Source organism: Carettochelys insculpta, chromosome 1 (assembly GCF_033958435.1).
Source record: "Carettochelys insculpta isolate YL-2023 chromosome 1, ASM3395843v1, whole genome shotgun sequence".
NCBI lineage: Eukaryota > Metazoa > Chordata > Testudines > Carettochelyidae > Carettochelys > Carettochelys insculpta.
Window position 1 is genome coordinate 26058600 of NC_134137.1, and position 15338 is coordinate 26073937.

At 45.7% G+C, this 15338-nt stretch overlaps 1 protein-coding gene across 4 annotated transcripts in view; it reads left to right on the forward strand.

The window, feature by feature from the left end:
• The first annotated feature begins 6923 nt into the window (after nucleotides 1–6923).
• CCDC83 (coiled-coil domain containing 83) overlaps nucleotides 6924–15338 on the forward strand; it is an 83046-nt gene continuing 74631 nt past the window's right edge. For all 4 annotated transcript variants that reach the window (XM_074983780.1, XM_074983758.1, XM_074983766.1 and 1 more), the window contains exons 1-2: nucleotides 6924–7033; nucleotides 11570–11695. In XM_074983780.1, the coding sequence (XP_074839881.1) occupies nucleotides 11607–11695 (89 nt within the window). In that variant the 5' untranslated portion in view covers nucleotides 6924–7033; nucleotides 11570–11606. The remainder of the gene's footprint in view (nucleotides 7034–11569; nucleotides 11696–15338) is intronic.

Sequence of the window (15338 nt, forward strand, 5' to 3'; positions counted from 1 at the left end):
CCCCTGCTACCCAGGAATCTGGCAGCTGGGCAAGCACAGTGGCTGCACTCCCAGTCCTGAGCTACACCCAGGCCCTCATAATTCCATGCTCTGAGCCCCCTACCCCACCCTACAATCCCCTGCCCTGACTCCCTGTGATGGAGTGGGTGTGTGTGTGTGAGAGAGAGAGAGACAGGCAGAGCAGTTCACAGCTGCTAAGTAATAACAGAGAGGAAGCCGTGCTAGTCTATACACTATCAAAACAAAAAGCAGTCAAGTAGTGCTTTAAAGACTAGCAAAATAGTTTATTAGGTGAGCTTTCATGGGACAGACCCACTTCTTCAGACCTTAGCCAGACCAGAACAGACTCAATACTTAAGGCACAGAGAACCAAAAACAGTAAGCAAGGAGGACAAATCAGAAAAAGATAATCAAGGTGAGCAAATCAGAGAGTGGAGGGGTGGTGGGGGGAAGGTCAAGAATTAGATTGAGCCAAGTATGCGGATGAGCCCCTATAGTGACTCAGAAAGTTCCCATCACGATTTAAACCATGTGTTAATGTGCCGAATTTGAATATAAAAGCCAGCTCGGCTGTTTCCCTTTCCAGAACGGTGCGATAATTCCTTTTCAGTAACACACATACCTTTAGGTCATTGACAGAATGCCCCATGTCATTAAAATGTTGACTAACTGGTTTGTGGATCTGGAGTGTTTGGATGTCTGTTTTGTGCCCATTGACCCTTTGTCTAAGGGAGTTAGAAGTCTGTCCAATATACAAAGCATCTGGGCATTGTTGGCACATGATGGCATATATGATGTTAGTAGAGTAGCATGAGAAAGTGCCCGTGATTCTGTGAGTAACCTGGTTAGGTCCAGTGATGGTATTTCCAGAGAAGATATGTGGACAAAGCTGGCAGCGGGCTTTGTTGCAGGGAAAGGTTCCAGGACTGGTATTCCCGGGGTATAGACTGTGGCTGTTAGTGAGGATCCTCATAAGGTTGGGAGGTTGTCTGTAGGTGAGAACAGGCATGTCACCCAGGGCCTTCTGGAGTGTGGCATCCTGATTAAGGATAGGTTGTAGGTCTTTAATAATTCGTTGCAGTGGTCTCAGTTGTGGGCTGTAGGTGACGACCAGTGGTGTTCTGTTCTTGGCTTTTTTGGGCCGATCTTGGAGTAGCTGGTCTCTGGGTATTCGTCTGGCCCTGTCTAATTGTTTTTTTTACTTCTCTTGGTGGGTAATTCAGGTTTGTGAATATTTGGTAAAGTTCTTGTAGTTTTTGGTCTCTGTCAGTTGGATCAGAGCAAAAGCGATTGTACCTAAGAGCTTGACTGTAAACAGTGGATCTAGTCACGTGTAGTAGTAGTAGTAGGCATCCTTTAGTCTGCATAGACTATGGATCGCTCCCTTTAAAGTTTCAATTGAGGACTTCATTTACAGCGTCTGTTGTGACTATAAAGACCCACACGAGAGTGACAGTCCTTGCTGCATCTCTTGCAGATGTAGTGGGTGTCTGGCAAGTCCTTAGTGTGCTTTCTGTGCGCTCGCTTCTCCTCTGCTAGCTGTCTGATCTTCAACTCGCCTTTCTGAAGGCCCTTGTGTAACCCCTGCCTCCATCTGCTGCGGTCGTCTGCTAGTTCTTCCCAGTTGTCCAGCTCGATGTCTACCTCTCTGAGGTCTCTCTTGCAGACATCTTTGTAACGCAGCTGGGGGCGTCCGGGAGGTCTTTTGCCAGAGGCTAGCTCACCATACAGGGTGTCTTTTGGAATCCTTCCATCGTTCATCCTGTGGACGTGGCCAAGCCAGCGGAGTCGACGCTGCCTGAGGAGGGTGTGCATGGTTGGGATTCCAGCTTGCTTGAGGACGGCGGTGTTGGTCACTCTGTCCTTCCAGGATATTCCAAGGACGCGCCTGAGGCAGCGCAAGTGGAAGACGTTCAGCCTCTTTTCCTGGTGGGCATACAGGGTCCAAGTCTCGCTGCCATAAAGTAGGGTGCTGAGGATGCAGGCTCTGTAGACTTGCATTTTGGTGTGAGTGTACAGCTTGTCGTTATTCCACACTCTCTTGCTGAGTCTGGACAGAGTTTTGGCCGCTTTTCCGATCCTCCTATTTAGCTCCGTGTCCAACGACAGGGTGTCAGTGATGGTGGACCCAAGGTAAACGAACTTGTGGATGACCTCTATCATATAGTTGTCAGTGCTGATTGATGGGGATTCAGCAACATCCTGACCGAGTACGTTCATCTTCTTTAGGCTGATGGTAAGCCCAAAGTCCTTGCACACTTTGGAGAACTGATCCAGCAGTTTTTGAAGCTGGTCTTCTGTGTGAGACACTACAGCAGCATCGTCTGCGAACAGCATGTCTCTGATGAGGACTTCTCGCACCTTAGACTTAGCTTTCAGCCTTGCAAGGTTAAACAGTTTCCCATCAGATCTTGTGTGCAGCAAGATGCCCTCTGCTGAAGATCCAAAGGCATGCTTCAGAAGGAGTGCGAAGAAGATCACAAACAATGTCAGAGCAAGCACGCATCCTTGTTTGACGCCGCTCCTGATTCTGAAAGCATCCGATAATGCGCCGTCATATTGGATGGTTCCTCTCATGTCTTCGTGGAACGACTGGATCATCTTGAGTAACCATGGAAGACAGCCTATCTTGTGGAGCAGTTTGAACAGACCATCCCTGCTGACCAAGTCAAAAGCCTTGGTCAAGTCGATGAAGGCTATGTAGAGTGGCTTTCTCTGCTCCCTGCACTTCTCCCGTGTGCAGGATGGAAACTAGAAGGGTGTAGATAAGTATAGTGATCAGTTGGTTTTCGGTACAGTGTGGTACTGATCAGACCATCCTTGATTAGTACTGTAGTGTCCAGGAAATGTATCTCTTGCATGTTGTAATCGAGGCATAAGTTGATGGTGGGTTGTAGATTGTTAAAGTCTCCGTGGAATTCTTCTAGAGCCTCTGTACCATGGGTCCAAATCATAACGATGTCATCAATATATCTTAAGTAGAGGAGTGGTAATAGGGGACGAGAGCTGAGGAATCGTTGTTCCAGGTCAGCCATAAATATATTAGCATATTGTGGGGCCATGCGGGTGCCCATAGCAGTTCCACTAATCTGGAGGTATAAATTGTCCCCAAAACGGAAATGATTGTGTGTGAGAACAAAGTTACAGAGGTCAGACACCAGATTGGCTATGGTGGCATCAGGGATGGTATTCCTGTTTGCTTGTAATCCGTCTTTATGTGGAATATTAGTGTACAGAGCCTCTACATCCATTGTGGCAAGGATGGCATTATCAGGAACTTTTCCGATGTTTTGTAATTTCCTCAGGAAGTTGGTGGTATCTCAGATATAGCTGGGAGCGTTGGTGGCATAGGGTTTGAGGAGGGAGTCTATTTAACTGGATAGTCCAGTGGTAAGGATGCCAATACCTGAAATGATAGAGCGTCCAGGGTTTCCAGGTTTGTGGCTTTTGGGAAGTAAATAGAATAATCCAGGCTGTGGCTCAGATGGTGTGTCTGAGTGAATGAGGTCCTGAGTAGCAGCAGGGAGTTCCTTCAGTAGTTGTTCTAATTTCCTTTGGAATTCCAAAGTGGGATCAGCGGAGAGAGGTCTGTAAAATGTGGTGTTGGAGAGCTGTCTGGCTGCCTCCTGTCAGCTGGTTTGATTATGATGTCTGGGTTATTTTTGAGACTCTGGACAGTATGGCGTTCAGCATAGTTGAGATTGTGTCTCATTTGGCATTGTTTGTGTACAACGTCAGCCTGAGCACGGTTGCGGAAGCACTGTATGTAGAAGTTCAGACTTTCGCTATAGGGGCTCGTCTGCATACTTGGCTCAATCTAATTCTTGACGTTCCCCCCCACCCCTCCACTCTCTGATTTGCTCACCTTGATTATCTTTTTCTGATTTGTCCTCCTTGCTTACTGTTTTTGGTTCTCTGTGCCTTAAATATTGAGTCTGTTCTGGTCTTGCTATGGTCTGAAGAAGTGGGTCTGTCCCACGAAAGCTCACCTAATAAACTATTTTGCTAGTCTTTAAAGTGCTACTTGACTGCTTTTTGTTTTGACAGCTGCTAAGGATGACCTCCTGGGGCTGTAGCCTAAGCTGGCAGGTAACACCTCTGACCTGAACAAAGAGCAGGGAGGAGCTGAGTGTTTTTTGAATCGGAGGTGGCAGTTAGAAGCTGGGGGAGAGAGAGTTGGGAAGCAGCCAGCCTGGCTGAGGGGGAAGCTACACCCCAGATGAGGCACCCCTGGGGCTCCTCGCTCCACGATGGATTGGAATGACAGTCTCTGTGTGCTGTACTGAGACCTCTGTTCTGAGCTGTGCCTCTGTTGCCTAATAAACTTCCTGTTCGACCTGCTGAGTGAAAGTCACTCCTGCCTGCAGACGCGGTGCAGTGCTTGGGGACCCCTGAATCCCATCACTCTCCTGTACCCTGACACCCTCCAAAATCCTGCCCTAACTTCCCCCATTCCCCACCTCTGCCCTGACTCCTGTACGCTCCTCACACACCTGCAGCTCTCTGCCCAGACTCCTGCAGCTCCCACACACACAGGCCCCTGACATGACTCCTGTACTTGCCACACACCCCAATGCCCAGCCCCTCACCCCTCACGCTCCCCAGCCTTGGCTCCTGCACTCTTCCACACCCCCATCCTCTGTCCTGAGCCCCCTGCGCTCCACCCCACACATTAATTTCATACAGGTACTGTCATATCATAACCACCCTAAGGGCTCCCCTCCAGGAGAGGTGGGTTGTAATAGGACAGTACCTGTAAGAAATTTAAGTTACTTTCATGCTGGCCTTATTCTTACAGACCTGAGGATGGTTTTATGTGTCCTTAATATACGACAGGCCAGCTTGGGTTCCCTTGTTTGTCTCTCTTTAGAAGTATATTTTTGTGTGGTGTGTTTGTGGAGAATAAGTTTATCAAAAACACTATAACACCTGTAGGTAGCCAAAAGAAACCTGAACAACACTTTCAAAAGATGAGCCTAGGAGCTTACATTCATTATTCTGCTCGACTTCTAAATTGTGGACTGAACAGAGACGCTGGATATATGACATAATAACATTCTGTAATCCACTAATCTCCTTTTTTAATCCTGTGACCAAAGAAGTGTAAATGGGCCAGTCTACTTTGGACAGTTTCTTACAATATGCATTAATTACATACACTAAACCATCTGATGCACCTTACATTTTGCTGTTATGCTAGGAGTTCTTTTCTCACAACTGGAGAAGAGGTCTGCCTGGCATTCTCTCTCTCTCCCTCTCTCTCTCTCTCTCTCACACACACACACACACACACACACCACCTTATTTCCCTAAGATCCTGAGACTGATGTGGCAATAAGTACATTGCATACAATGGTTGTGGGCAAGGCCATCCCAAGAGTAGGGTGGGGCCCAAGACAACACCCCTCCAGTGTCCCCAGCATTCCCCCTCCAGCTGGCCCCCATGCTGCAGGCCCCACCCCTTCCCATTCTGCCCGCACCCTGCCTCTTTCCTCGTCCCCAAACAACCTGGCTGGGGATTACCTGGGGCAGGATGTGGGTGGTGGATAGCAACAGTGACAGCAGCAGCAGCAGCAGCAGCAGGTGCCCTCTTCCCCCAGCTGCTCTCCTCCCCTGCATTCACCATGTGGGGCAAGCAGAAACCTTCTCCCCTCTGCTGCACCTTCCTAGCCTGCTGATCCCTGCTTTTCCATGGTCAGTGGGGAGTGGAGGCTGCTTCCCACTACTGTAGAGAGGCAGGCTCAGTGGGCCAGGAAGCAGAGCAGGCTGCCGCTAGCTCCGCATGATGAGTGCTGAGGGGGCAAGGCCAGGGGAAGGGAGGAGAGGCAATCCCTTGCTGCTGCAGCTGCTGCCACCTGCACCTGCAACCCAGGCCATGTCCCAGGTAATCCTCCCATCCACAGGATGGTGGGGGTGACTGCCACAGGGCCCCTAAAAGTGTGGGGCTTGGGGTGGCTGTCCCACCTTGCCCTATGGACAGGACAGCTCTGGTTGCAGTGGAATTTTGTTCACGTTTGGACATTTTTCTCATCAATTTTCTCCAGTTCAAACAGGAATTAATTCCGGGAGCCCTACAACCTGTGTTACAGAGGAGGTCAGACTAGATAATCAAAAAGCCTTTCTGACTTTGTAATCTACTAATTTGCGAGTGCGAATCCAAAAAAAATTTGCAAAGCACTTTGGGATCATCTTGACTGAAAAATGCCACCAGCATCTATCATAAACGTAAGGTTTAAGGCATAAAAGTGCAATGATCTATTTTATGTTTCATCTCATCTGTAATATATTGTTTGGTACAGTTGTGGCTGGGGGTCCGCAGAGAACAGATTTCCCCACCATTTGCTAACAGGGAGTAGAAGCTCTTGGGGACAGGGACTGTCATTTTATTCTCTTCGTACAGATGTAAAGATGGTGGGGCCCCACTTTGTACCTGAGGCCACTCGGCGCAATGACAACACATAGATTAATAAGTCACAACACTGCAGTACTGGCACAAGAGCTGGGTTGGGTCTTCTTCCCTCACCCATTCCTCTTGGCACTGCTGTGAAAGTGGGCCAGTGATTCCTGCCTGGGGGACAGTTCTAACTTCCTGACCCATGACTGTGGCCCTTTCTGCTGCTGACCTCTTCAGCAAATGACCAAAAAGTGTGGATGCAGTTGTGGCTGACGCTTGTACTGAGCCCCCCAACCCTTCTGCCTCCTTGGTGGGTACAGAGGATCCTGCTCCAGCGGCGGGGGTCAGAGGGCAGACACTGGGGAAGGCTACGTGCACAGCAGCTGTGAGGGCAGGGCAGATGGCTCGGCAGGTGTCGTCGTCCGCTACAAAAAGCTGGGGGGAAGCGATCGGATGGAGGGATTGGCCGCAGCTCCCGCCCGGGTCCAGCAGGGGGCGCTGTTTGAACGCGCAGGCCGCAGCGCCGCAGGAAAGGGCGAGCGGCTGTTGCCTCAGTTACCGGGGCAGTTTGGGCTGAGGAGCCCGAGTGGGCCGGCCGCGGAGCTCAGAAAACAGGGCGCCCCCGCCGGTCAGGCCCTGGTAACTGCCTCGCTGCCCATCGGGGCCCGCTGAGGGGAGTGGGTGGGGCTGTAGGGACGGGAGTCGGCGGGTCGGCGCAGTGTCACGGAGATCGGGGGTGGGGCGGTGACGGCAGTGATGGCGGGGGCGCAGGAGGGCAGCGGCCATGGCGGCTGCGGGGGTGACAGAAATGATGGCGGGGGCGCAGGAGGGCGGTAGTTATTGTGGCTGAGGGTGCAAGAGGCTGACAGCAAATAGTGACGGTGGGGGTGTAGGTGGGTGTGGGTTATGGTGGAGGGGTGACTGCTGTGAATGGGGGCACAAATGGGTGCTGGTGATGGGAGTAGGTGATAGCAGTGAAGGTGGCGGTGTTGGTGATAGTAGAAGGTGCCGCAGAGGATTGGTGTTGGGGCAGGTATGGGCTGATGCTCGGAGTTTGAACTTTCCAAGACTAGACTTTCAAATAAGTAGTTGGTTTTGGGGGGTGGGGCGGGGGAGAGAGACGGGTGGCTGCATGGTCTAAGCATCAGATTTAAAACAATCTGCCATCTCATAAGAGCCACATAATCATAATTAACAAACTTAACTCAGTCTTCAGCACAGGTAGATTTCCCGTATACAGCTTACTGGGAGTGGTGAAGATGCTTATGAATAAAATAAAATATCAACAAGGGGATTTTTAAAAGCTATAATGCATTACCATTGTCTTGTCTAACCCTAAATCTGCCTTTCTAGTATTGCCAGCCTTCCAACGCTCCTTTAAACTGCCTTTCGGCACTTGCCCTTTACCAGTCTACCTTCTCCCAACACAACCAATGACTATATCAACAACAGCTACTCAAGTTGCAGGGAAAATAATCTTATAAGAGCAGAATTGTAGACTGGCAGGTTGCTTGGTTTGTGGTTGATGGTCTTTGTAGTAATAGTAATCTTAGGATTTTTCGATGGAGGACTACTGGTGGGTAGCATTAGATAGCTTAACTTAATTTCCTTGTTTTAAGGGAGCTGTGTCACAACAATTTTTTGTTTCAATTTTAATGTGAAGCAGCCTTGTCCTATTCTGGAGATGGTGGTTGTGACTCAGGAGTTGACTATTTACGGAGCTGGTGTGGGTTAGAAAAACCCTGATGCTTAAGCCCCTTGTTGCACCCTCTTGGTTCTGGCAGAACTACATCCACTACAGGACCAAAGAATGTAGCTAGCCGTGTGTAATGCCATTAGTTCTGTGTACTAGCACCAACCGGTAGCACTCTTTATTAAAGACTAGAAGCCCTGTTACAGCTCCTCTTGCAAGCATAAGTTAAGCTGGAAGAATGTTCTAGACCAGCAGTCTGCAATTGAAGTATTGAGAAGAGTCATTTTGTCAAATTCGGTTACAAAATCAATACTTCAAGAGTTGCAGTGCATGTGAATATGATACAGACCTTAATAAATAATGTCAGACTGTACTGTTTGTCACCCCATCTTAAGAACTGTGCACGCACAATGATTTCTAACAGTTAGAAAGCTGTTACCTCCAGGCTTACCTGTCTTGGCCCCCAAATTCACCCCCTATCCTCAAGCTTTACACCCCATCCTGCAAACCCATCACCCATCTCCAGGCTTAACCCCTCTCAGCCCCAAATGCACCCCCACATCCCTAGATTTACCTGCCTGAGACAAGGAGCTCCACATACTGCCGCCACCCACCCGCCCCGCCTCCTTTTCAGCCAGGCTCCAGCAGGGCAGGCTTGGCCACCCGACCCCCACCTCCAGCTCTCCTGCAGCCTTAGAATTTCCTAGTGTGCAGTGCATGGGCAACTCCCTGCCTTGCCAGTTTCCTCTTTTAGGGCTCCCAGCCACCTCTGACTCTACTTGGGGCTCTGGAGTCTGCCGCCACTTAAATAAAAAAACTAAATCCAGTTTTAACTGCAGATTTTGTTTAAGTGGCAGCAGCTTCTATAGCCACAAGTGGAGTCAGGAGTGGCAGCACTTGGAGCCGCAGGTTGCTGACCTGTTCTGGACTGAAACTTGTAATACACATACACAGTGTATGGGCCAGACCCTGCACTGGGGGCTAGGATGGGCTCTGCCTTGGTCTTGGGAGGAGCTGGGACTGATACAGTGCAGGGGGGGCTCTGTTGAAGGGCGCAGTGCTGGGCACTATGCTGGGTGAGGACAGGCTCCGTTAGTGGCTGGGCCAGGCCCCACACTGTTCAGAGAGGGGCTGGGGCTGGCACGGTGCAGGGGGCTGGGCTGGGCACTGTGCTGCATGGGGAGTGGCTGGCACAGTAGAGGGGGGAGCTCCATTGAGGGGCTTGGGGGAGCAACATGATAGAGCCTTGCCTGCAGAGACAGACGCACACAGCAAAAATAATATATATGATTTTTGTGTGGTAATTAACATTCAGAAGTCAAGCAGCTGGGCAATTCACATTAAAATGAAAATAAAGCTGGAAGGTAATGATGAAGAAACACCATAGATACTTGTTCCTTGTGAGTTGTTTTTCATATTTGTATGCTGCCAGCCTGTCAATGGAATCACTGTCATGTTATTGCTGAGCTTGGAAATGCAAGACAATACACATAGGAATTACTGTTGATATGCATATCCCTTCAGAAAGCAGTTTTATTTGCTGCTCTGACAATCAAAACCAATGTCATAGCTACAACAAATATTCACTGTTCTGGTAGAATATAAGGAAGAGAAAGAGAAATGCAAGTGAGCTAGAGCTGGCTGGGTAAAAATGGACCTAAAACTGAAAAAGAATGGCTAGCAAAGAAACAACTTGCCTCTGGATTTGTGAGAATGAAGTACATCCAACTCAAAGGAATGCAGTTACTATTTCTACCTAGGCCCCACTTCAGAACAGCACTTAAGTACATGTCACTAGAATTTAAACAAGTGCCTGCATGCTGTCCTGAGGAAACATGGGCTTGATCCATGGGCAATTTTCCTGAACTGGGGGTCCTAGGTCCCCACTAGCGTGAAGGGCCTGGACTCAATGGCTTTTTTAGGTCTCTTCCAGCTCTATTGTTCTATGATTCTATGATTGTGACAACTGAGCTTAATGCTTACTACCATAATTTGTTATGTTGAAGTTAGTGCAACAACTCATGTATATGGTTTGACTCCCATTTGCAGTTAGGATAGTGGAGCCCAGTAAATTCTTCTTCTTCTTGTGAGCCCTACTTTTCTGTGATTCTGTGACAGAACTGAAATCTTAAATTTAAACTTTGTAAAACACGTTTTCAAAACCTGAAATGATCAATAGAAATATTTTGATATAATTATTGTTTAAAATTTCCAGTCAATATTTTTAAACACTTTGAATGCAAGATTGATAGTGAAAATTAATAGGAAAATAAGGTGAAATGGTCTTATTTTCAGTGTCCTTGTTGAAATAAATACAGAAAGCATGTTTGTGTGTAAGCATAAACAATAAAAAATATATTAGATATTTAATTACAGAGTCTTAGAATCATAGAAGTGTAGGAGTGGAAGAGACCTCAAGAGATCATCTAGTTCAGTCCCCAGCACTGAAGAAAGGACTGTAATAACTACACCATTTCTGAAAGGTGTTTGCCTAGTCTGTTCTTAAAAGTGATGGAAATTGCACAGTCTCCCCAGGCAATTTGTTCCAGTTCTTAACTACCCTGCCAGGAAGTTGGTTTCTGATATCCTACCTAAGCCTCTTCCCTTGATGTAATTTAAGCCTATTGCCTCCTGTTCTGTCCTCAGAGGTTAAGGAGAATATATATATATATATATATCTTTGGTTTTTCCCTCTGGACTCTCCAGTTTCTCCATATCTTTCCTTAAATCTACTGTCCAGAACTGGACACAATGCTGTGTCTCTTGCCTTGCTTACACTACTCCTGCTAATACATCCCAGCATGTTTACTTTTTTTCAATATTATTGTACTGTTGACTCATATTTAGTTTGTGATCCACTATAACCCCCATCTCCTTTCCTGCAGTACTTTTTCTTAGGCATTTTATTCCCAAGTGGAGTACAGTGCATTTGCTTTTTTTGAATTTCATTTTGTTTACTTCAGATCGTGGTACTAGTTGTATACACAGGTAGGGAAATTTGTATTCTAAACTATTATTTTTAACCTCACCAGGTAACTTTTTTATTTTAGATTTTGAGAAAAAATAACATATTTGAAATTGGAGAGATTTTTTTTAAAGTGATTTGGTTTCGTCTGTGATTTACTATTATTTCATTATTTCTACGTTTGCTGCTAAAAATACTGTATTTTCAGAGTTGTTTGTTGCAAGTGCTCCAGCCAGGTAAGCATGTGATGTTACCTAGTTACATAGTTTGGGGGGGGGGGGAGGGATAGCTCAGTTGTTTGAGCATTGGTCTGCTTAATCCAGGGTTATAAGCTCAATTCTTGAGGGGGCCATTTAGGGATTGGGGCAAAGAAATGTCAGGGATGGTGCTTGGTCCTGTCAAAAGGGCAGGGGACTGGACTAGATGACCTCCCAAGGCCCCTTCCAGTTCTAGGAGATGTGTATGTCCAATTATATGTATATTTTTATATTATAATTAATTTTCCTTGTTTTCTTAGGTATGGTCTAAATTCCAGAATACATACAGCATAAAACATGGGAAAGAAGAAGAAGAAAAAAGAGAATCAGAGTGGGCAGTTAAAAGAAGCTAAATCATCTTTCCCAGAAGCCTTGCTGGCATTTCAGTATGTTTCAGGAAATTAAGTTCTCAAGTTGTATAAAACATGTCACATGTAAAACAGACAGCAAATAGCACTTATTCAGTCAAAATATTTGCTGTTCTTACATAGAGACGTGATGATTATGGTTTTTAAATATAATGTTGTGTACTTGTTTTTAGGGATATGCCAGAAATGTACACATTATAAATCAGTGCATATCAGAGAAAACATTTAAAATGGGTCCAACATTTTGTTTTTTCCTCAGGTTAGTAGGAATTTCTCTTGTTTGAACTTCTTCAAAAAAGGTTTTTTAACACAGCATAGCTATACGCTGTACATAAACATTTTGTCTATTAATAGTAAATACTGGATAAAAAAATCTTGAAGTTGACAACTGAGTCTGGTAATTGTACATTTCTAGCCTTTCTTGACTTAACATACATATGAAATCTCTAGGCCAGAAACTCAGGACTAGCCTTTTGGTCCCCTAATGCAACTCAGGGTGGGGCACAAAGTAGACTGTCAGATACTTTTACATCCCTCAGAACCTCATGCTGCGCAGCACCAGTTTGGTTCTAAGAAGTAACAGAGCAATTTCAGGGCTGCTTAAAGTTGTGCCACTGACCAAGAGCGTATGGGGCCATTCTGGCAGCTGGGAAACACATGAGCACAAGGGCACTCTTCCTGTGTCATCATTAGGCTACCTATGGAAAAATCACAGTTGTTTAAAATACTAAACTGCCTTAATGGAGTAAATATCTAGCTCACAGACATTCTTCAGTGAACATAAAGGATCCAATTCTGATCTCCCAACCGTGTAAATCAGAATTTATGTTATGTAAAATCAGTAGTTATGCTTGCCCAGTGATAAAGTTTTGTGAAAAGTTTTCAAGTTACCTCCCTATGAATGTCACCTGGAATCCTAGAAAGTTTAATGTGATATTTAAAAGCATTTTTAAAATCATATTTCAGAAAGCTTTTATTAGGAGAAGCCAATTTTGACATACCATTAACTCATTCTCACAAATTCAATAGAAGCAGGATCCAGCCATGGTACAGTGACCAAAACCAAACAAACGAACAAACCACACAACCCAGACAACAACCACCCTGTTGGACCTCACAAATCTCTGTCTTAAACTAGGTAATCTATTCACGATCTTCCCGAAATCATAGACTCATCCTTTTTCCTGGATTTTTTTTCTAAAATATGTTTAGATTACTGGTTGCATTGTAGTTAGTGAGTCATCATTGCTTTGAAGTATTAACAAAGATCTGAAACAGCAACCAAATCATCCTCATCATTGTCCTTTATGCCTGCTGGCATGTAAGGCAGCAATAAAGGTCCTCCACTTCTGTCTGTCACTGGCCAGCCTCTCAATAGTGTCCCAAGTGTGATTCATGCTCTTCATTTCTACTTCAGCAGTCTGGTGCCATGTTGTCTTGAGTCATCCTCGTTTTCGCTTCCCTTCAGGACTCCTGTGCACAGCAGTCTTTGTGATGGAGTTTCCATCTTTTCTGAGTTATGTGTCCTGTCCATCTCCAGTGTCTTTTCATAATGATGGTGGCCATGTCATCTTGCTTATACCATGAAGGCAGTTCCTGATTTGAAATTATTCATGGCCAAAAAATATAGAGCATCCTCCAAAGGCTTCTGGTGTGAAAGTTTGAAAATTTACCAAGGTCATACTCTGTCATCTGCCAGCATTCTAATCCATATAGTAGTGTTGATAAGACACAGTTACGATGCGGCTTCAGTTTGGTGTGGATGCTGTACTGTGATGACTTCCATACAGCATTCAGACTCATGAAGACATTTCTGGCTTTACTGAGTTTGCTCAAAATACCACTTCTGACACTTCCATCTTGTCTGATGATACTACTCAAGTATGTAAAGCTCTTTGTGGCAGGTAGGTCATGGCCATCAATCTTGACTGGTGCTGGTGCATCAATGTATAGGGTCATGATTTCTGTTCTCTTTTGGCTAACTCTTAGTCCGACCTGTTTGCTGAAGATGCAGAGTCCATTTGTCTTCTCTTGCGTATGATGATGCATATGGGAGAGCAACACAATGTCATCAGCAAAATCGAGGTCCTCTAGTGTGGAGAAGATGGATCATCTGATGCCTCTTGGGTCATCTTCTGTTGTACATTGCATAACCCTGTCTATGACTAAGTTAAAAAGCATTGGAGACACAACGCATCCCTGCCTGACCCCAGTCTTAACTTTGAAGTGCGGATCATTGTGTCCCATGCTAAATGCGAAATTGTTATAAAAACTCTTGATGAGCTGTACAACTTGTGGTATTCCATATACTTTCAAAATTCACCGAAGACTATCCCTATAGATGCTGTTGAAGGCTTTTTCAAAATTAATAAAGTTAAGAACATAAGAACATAAGAATGGCCATACTGGGTCAGACCAAAGGTCCATCGAGCCCAGCATCCCATCTGCCGACGGTGGCCAATGCCAGGTGCCCCAGAGAAGGAGAACAGAAGACAATGATCAAGTGATTTATCTCCTGCCATCCATCTCCTGCCCTTGTTATGAAGGCTAGGGCACCATACTTTATCCCTGGCTAATAGCCATTTATGGACCTAACCTGCAAAAATTTATCAAGCTCTTTTTTAAACCCTAATAGAGTCCTGGCCTTCACAGCCTCCTCGGGCAAGGAGTTCCACAGGTTGACTGTGCGCTGTGTGAAGAAAAATTTCCTTTTATTAGTTTTGAACCTACTACCCATCAATTTCATTTGGTGTCCCCTAGTTCTTGTATTATGGGAAAAGGTATATAATTTTTCTATATTCACTTTCTCCACACCATTCATGATTTTATATACCTCTATCATATTGCCCCTCAATCGCCTTTTTTCCAAACTGAAAAGTCCCAGTCTCTCTAGCCTCTCCCCATATGGGACCCTTTCCAAGCCCCTAATCATCTTAGTCGCCCTTTTCTGAACCTTTTCTAATGCCAATATATCTATTTTGAGGTGAGGAGACCACATCTGCACGCAGTACTCGAGATGTGGGCGTACCATAGTTTTATATAGGGGAAGTATGATATCTTTTGTCTTATTATCTATCCCTTTTTTAATAATTCCTAACATCCTATTTGCCTTACTAACTGCTGCTGCACACTGTGTGGATGTCTTCAGAGAACTATCCACTATAACTCCAAGATCCCTTTCCTGATCTGTCGTAGCTAAATTTGACCCCATCATGTAGTACGTGTAATTTGGGTTATTTTTTCCAACATGCATTACCTTACACTTACCCACATTAAATTTCATTTGCCATTTTGCTGCCCAATCACTCAGTTTGCTGAGATCTTTTTGTAGTTCTTCACAATCCCTTTTGCTTTTGACTGTCCTGAACAACTTGGTGTCATCTGCAAACTTGGCCACCTCACTGCTTACCTCATTTTCTAGATCATTGATGAACAAGTTGAACAGGATCGGTCCCAGGACTGACCCCTGCGGAACGCCACTAGTTACCCTCCTCCATTGTGAAAATTTACCATTTATTCCCACCCTTTGTTTTCTGTCTTTTAACCAATTCCCGATCCATGAAAGGACCTTTCCTCCTATCCCATGACCACCTAATTTACATAAAAGCCTTTGGTGTGGGACCGTGTCAAAGGCTTTCTGGAAATCTAGGTATATTATGTC